The sequence below is a fragment of the Misgurnus anguillicaudatus genome, chromosome 19, assembly GCF_027580225.2.
Source record: "Misgurnus anguillicaudatus chromosome 19, ASM2758022v2, whole genome shotgun sequence".
Lineage (NCBI taxonomy): Eukaryota > Metazoa > Chordata > Actinopteri > Cypriniformes > Cobitidae > Misgurnus > Misgurnus anguillicaudatus.
This window is the reverse complement of record NC_073355.2, coordinates 32,288,111-32,294,256: the sequence shown is the minus strand read 5'-3', so window position 1 is coordinate 32,294,256 and position 6,146 is coordinate 32,288,111. Positions and strand designations below refer to the sequence as shown.

General features: G+C 37.0%; 1 protein-coding gene across 1 annotated transcript; it reads right to left on the bottom strand.

Moving 5' to 3' along the window:
• Positions 1-1,913: 1,913 nt before the first annotated feature.
• On the bottom strand, positions 1,914-5,796 carry LOC129436350 (trypsin). The gene is made up of 6 exons (XM_073857486.1): positions 5,564-5,796; positions 4,958-4,978; positions 4,669-4,837; positions 4,327-4,589; positions 4,059-4,198; positions 1,914-2,698 (listed from the first exon to the last, which is right to left on the bottom strand). The coding sequence occupies exons 1-6, from the start codon at positions 5,622-5,624 to the stop codon at positions 2,438-2,440; spliced, it is 915 nt and encodes a 304-aa protein (XP_073713587.1). The 5' UTR covers positions 5,625-5,796; the 3' UTR covers positions 1,914-2,437.
• Positions 5,797-6,146: the final 350 nt, after the last annotated feature.

The window sequence follows — 6,146 nt, the reverse complement described above, 5'->3', positions numbered from 1 at the left end:
ACTTCTAACTTTATCTCTAAATGGTACCATTGAATGAATGGGGCTAAGCTAAATGCTATCGAAACGTCGCAGCGCGCTCCAGCGCTTACGTGCACACACACAGATGATAGAGGGATGTCTGCAACAGTTCTCAGTTAAGGCAATAACACATTTCAACATTGAAAATGAGTAGACCACTCCTCTAAGTGTCACCTCTAAGAAGACTAAATAAAGCACGTTTAAAATTGAGCAAGCATAGGGCGGCCACTTAAGTGTATAGTCCAACCTCTAGCAGCGACCAACAGTGATTCGCTTATGATCGTTTACCAGTATATTAATTATAAGGCCCATACTAGTGCGACTATGAGAACCACATGAACGAGTGTAATACCAGAGCTATCAGAATAAACAAACATCCATCTAAATTCTGTAAAAGTGGTAAAAAGTAAAAATCAATTCGATTTGTATTATAAATGAGATCTTTATCTTTTGGTGTCAGATAAAACTACCTAAATTATGTAATGCCAAAACATCATCCGCAAATCCTTCACCATGCCGTTGGTTTCAGCCCTTGGGCCAACGGATGGATGGGTGATGTATTTACAGTACAATACAGTATAAGGTGGCTGTATGGTCAGGCACATATGTGGCCGGTCTTTAAGAACATTGAGAACAATTAGAGAACAAATAAATACAAGATTCTCTCAAGTGCTTACGGGTCAAATGTAATGTGTCATCATCACCCCAAAACACTGCAATTTCAGTAAATATAAGGAATGCAATGTAGGTGGCTGTTTATGCTTGACAGGACTGAATGATCAGTTATAAAAAAAACTTTTAGATTGGCCCAAAGCATGCGCATTCGGATACATTTTCGGCTAGTAGAGATCTGCTAATCCAACTTTAACAAAGTCACAATTACCAGAACATTCCCTGTGACAAAAAGTTTTAGAGAGTTTTTGTATATCTAGCTGCATGTCACAATGGATTTCCAGGAAATATATTTCTTTAAAAAGAGGAGTCACGCAACAACAATTGTTATCATATTTGCCCATGATGTAATCTGACACCGTGTTCTACACAACAAACAGAAAGACAAAGACTTTCCAAGCCAATGTCTTTTTTGAATATATAAATATAATTTATTCAGTTTAGACTGTGTAACAAGTTCATTAAAGTTAAATACATTTTCGACAATTTGGTCATTTTGAGCTTTTTAACTGTTAGTCAGACTCGGAGATGAAGTATAACAAAAGTGTCTGTTCACATTAGTTAATGAAATTGAGTTAAAATACCAGTTCTGGTTTAAAGGCAAGATTTGGTTATGAATTTTGACTTAAAACATATAAGCAAACATTCTCTCGTTGAAAAGAAAGAAAACCTTTTAAACAGAGCCGATCCTGGCCTTCTGGGGGCCCTAAGCAACTTTGTGAGGGGGCCCTGTCATCGCATTCATAAAAAAACATTCACTGTCTCTGCTTAAATGTAGCTATAAACAAAATGTTGACTAAAACACATTGTATTATCTTATAGCTGTACATTTTTGCCACATGGACATTATTTTGACACTCATCAGAATAACATTGACACATGTTTTCTGAAAAGCCCTTAATCTGTCACATTAGTACTTAGAAAACAAGGTCTACTGCCAAATATATTATTTTTTAAGAGATGTAGAATATCACGTAAATTTGAAATTATGAATAAAATAAACCAAAATAGCTGTCAGATAAACTATAACAAATAACTCAACAGATTTTCCAAATTGTTTAAAAACTAAGGCATGATCAGACTCCACGGATAAACACACCAAAATACATAAATCATTCTCTAAATATGCACACATTAGACCTAATGTGCATTGTTTTAAAATGCTAACAGGAGTCACACAACATCTTACATGAATAAATGCGTTTATTTTTTTAACACGTATGAAAGATTTTGATTATAAATGTGTACAAGCATTTCTAACAAAACACACTGGACTAAAACTGAATCTAGGACTGCAGTGTTTGTTATAAATCCATTGCATGGTTATTCAAGACTAAATAGGAATTTTGTGTTCTTAATCTTTTTACTTCACCTTCATGGCGCTTGTCTTTCCTGCTTCGGGCGGATAGCTTTAATAACCGAATGAAGACGCATGTTGATAGGCGTGTCAACCGCATGCGGAGCTACATAGATGGACTGACAACTGTAATTAAAGTATCGTGAGATCAGACTGCTTGTTATAATTTCGAATGGCTCCCGCGGCACTCGCCAGCTGGTCTGTGCAGCGCTGCATGAAGTTAAGAGCAAGGGGGCCCCCTAGCGGTGCGGGGCCCTACGCAGCTCGCGTAGCCTGCGTATAGGGCGGATCGGCTCTGCTTTTAAACGTTTTTTTAAAACAGTTAGATTTAAATTAAATAGTATATTAATAGCTTACTAAACAACACAAATAGCCCCCAGAATTTTTATATTAGAATAATAGAGTAATAATAAAGTATATCAGGGACATTATAAATACAAAGTATTTGGATGAGTAGCTGCTAGCAGAGGAGAACTGAACAAAACCAAGTTGGTCGCTGCTTATGTAAGAGAGAATCCAGTCCTGGTAATTGGAGACTTTTGTGTACACACCGGGAAATCCAGGTTCAGCACAGCCTTGACCAAAACTCACAATTCCAGACTGAATCCATTGAGTGCCGGTCCTAACCACCAGTGGCCCTCCAGAATCACCCTGCATTGATAAAAAAATAAACTATTACAGGCATACACACTGTAAAAAACAAATTGTTGGTTCAACTTAAAGAGGCTGTTTACACTTGACATTAATATGCATTTTGGTCAATCGATTCACACTTGGACGACGCTGAAGACGTGTAAACAGGGTTTTAAGCTCGTACACTTTCGACCACATTCAGTGGTAGTTGAAAACACATTCAACCAAATTGCTTTTGTGGTGTAGACGTGCAAACGCATTCAACCAGCCACAAAACGCTACCTATTAATATGATGTGTAATGTATTAGACACAGTGTTTTAACATAGGACATGACTTTGTGCAGCATATTTACTAACAACACAAGCAGTGACATAATATTAGTGTGGGTCAATTTGAACCCATTATTTCTCCCGCTTGCATTTAAACAAAAGCAGAGGGACTCGCCCACCGACCACCCCCTCAGTGATCATGACCACCCAGTCTCACCCCATGGCGTCAATATTTGACGACACTTGACCATGCGTCAATATGTTGACGTGGAGGGTATACCTTTCGCGTCATTTTTTGACGAACTGGGGACTGCAATACTATTAAGTCCGTTGCATTCTCTTTCCTATTTTCTTACCATTTTCTACCATTTTCGCGTCGGTTTACGGTTAGAATTACAGAATGACATCCCTACCCAAACCTTTCCCTAACCCCAATGCCAGGCGACAACTGTTTAATTTCGCGTACCTAGTAGTGTTGAAGTCCCCAGTTCGTCAAAAAATGACGCGAAAGGTATACCCTCCGCGTCAACATATTGACGCATGGTCAAGTGTCGTCAAATATTGACGCCATGGGTGTGAGACCGTGTTACCATGACAGAAGTGGTCGAATGTGGACAAAAAAGATTCATTCAAATACAAGGGGCCTCATTTATAAAATGCTACGTAGAAACCATCCTACATTTGATCTTAATGCGTACGTTTAATAGAAACCGAACATACACACAGAAAATGTGCGTACCCCTTTTGTTTCAGATGCAAAATCTATAAATTGCAAATGATCTTGAACTTTATATTTATCTTGATATTTCTTTTTTACACACAGTAAAAAATCTTTGCTGCTTTAATTTTTTTGTTTAATCAACTCGATTTACAAGTCATTTTAACTTAATATTATTTATCTTGGCATGGGATGAGTAATTGATAAATCGTATAACAAATAAAGCTTTTTTGAAGAATCACTCTTCAATTTATTTATAACCCAGCACAGGGCCAAAATAGTACGAACCCGCCCCTGCTGGAATGTAATGTAACCAATGCTGTGTTGTTTCAACCAATTGTTAAGTAAAACATAAACATTTCCTTGTGTTTTCAATTCAACATGTATACCTGACATGAGTCTTTTCCTCCCTGACTTAATCCAGCACATATCATGTTGTCTGTAATATCTGATCCGTAGGCACTTTTGCAAGTACTGTCACTTACAATTGGTATCTCCACTTCCTGCAGGATATCGGGGAGTTGGTGGGCTGTAACAGGTAGATCGGTAAATAAATATCATAATTTAAAAAACATTACTTTTAATAGCCATCCAAGTTGTTGCGATGCTTTGTGCTAATTTTAGAAGACTGAGGATGTTTAATATGCGTTCACTCACAGTTAGGGTCGAGTTTTCCCCATCCTGTGATCCAGCTCATTGTACCTGCACCAACCGTGCTACCTGTAGCAGCCAGACAGACGGGCTGAATATAATTACTGTACTCCACAGGAGATGAGAGCTGAAGGAGAGCTATGTCATTGTCTGACGAACTTGTATAGCCAGGATGTGTGAAAACTTGAGACACCGTGCTGGACATTTCATTTGGGTTTGAACCTGTTTGGCTTTGACGTCCTATGTACACCATGGTATCGCTAGGAAGGCTATTAATGGACAAAGTCAGTTTAAGCTTTATTATGATTATCTAGAGTTATGTCTTTGTGTGAGCTTCAAACTTTATACCTCGGAAAACAGTGAGCTGCAGACAAAACCCAGGACGGACTGATGAGACTCCCACCACAGAAATGGCCTCCATAGGTGCTACTTTGTATGCTTACTTGCCAGGGCCAAGACCCTGCAGATGCATCCTCCCCTCCAACAATTTTGGTGTTTAGCGGGGCTTGGCCACACACTGATAGAAGAAGGAAATGTATGAGAATTCCCTGGTAAAATGGCTCACAAACATCCGAAAAAAATATTCTGTATGGAACATTTAATAAGGTTTATGATCATTATGAGTTTAATCACTTACCATCTGACTGGCAAAATGAACCTGTAAATGGAAAAAATGACAACAATGAGATGATGTTTGTGTAAACACTGCCATTGTTGATATACTGGTTTGTGCAGTTTGAGCAATCATTGTTTTATAATGTTGTGGGTAGACCAGTGAGCTTAAATTGTACATAATAATAATAATAACAATAATAATCATCATCATCATCATCATCATCATTGAATACAAGGTTTTCATCAATTCAGGTTAATGATTAAAATATCAGTTTAAAAATGTTTTACTAAATATTAAAAATAACTAAGATGAACAATTTCTGTATAAATATAGTTCATTGTTTGTTTTTAGTTATCAACTAATAAAATATAAAACAAATAGAACCTCGATTGAGGTGTTACCAGAATGTAATATCGAATGTATTACAATATTTGTTAACCAATTTCAGCTATTTAAACAAGAACTTTTAAATGAAAAGGCATTTAACAGTTTTTCTCAATCATAAAAAAGTGAATTCTGTCAAGTATGCTAAACTAATAACTAGTTGTTTCATGTAATAGTTTGTGTAAGATACAAAAGACCATTGCAAATTCAAAGGGAATTTAATTAGTCTTCTGAAGATCTTACCTGATATATTGAGAAGTATGAATCCAGCAACACATAAGCACACAAATGAATTAAACTTCATCTTCTGGGGTGTGTAGTATCCTTCACTGTCAAGAGTCTAATGACATGAAAGTAAAATACTCTCAGGTTGTCCAATTGAGTTCCCGTGCCCCCACCCCACCTTCAAAGTTTATAACTGGCTCACCTTGTTTGATTGTGCTTTCAGTAATATTTAAAATCTGTGTGTACACATTATGCTTGCACAAGTGCCTAAAATTCAAAATTGTCACTTTCAACACTTTTTTTGTTATAAAATAGCAATAGCATGTCACAACAAGTTAAAGGAATAGTCTACTCATTTTCAATATTAAAATATGTTATTACCTTAACTAAGAATTGTTGATACATCCCTCTATCATCTGTGTGCGTGCACGTAAGCGCTGGAGCGCGCTGCGATGCTTCAATAGCATTTAGCTTAGCCCCATTCATTCAATGCTACCATTTAGAGATAAAGTTAGAAGTGACCAAACACATCAACGTTTTTCCTATTTAAGACGAGTAGTTATACGAGCAAGTTTGGTGGTACAAAATAAAACATAGCGCT

Bases quoted from the DNA above. Each gene is read 5' to 3' on its own strand.
- LOC129436350 (XM_073857486.1), bottom strand. From the start codon at position 5,624: ATGAAGTTTAATTCATTTGTGTGCTTATGTGTTGCTGGATTCATACTT. The intron at 4,838-4,957 runs GTAAGTGATTAA...TTCTTCTATCAG, and splicing joins TTCATTTTGCCAGTCAGATG to TGTGTGGCCAAGCCCCGCTA. The intron at 4,199-4,326 runs GTGAGTGAACGC...TACCTGTTACAG, and splicing joins GGGAAAACTCGACCCTAACT to CCCACCAACTCCCCGATATC.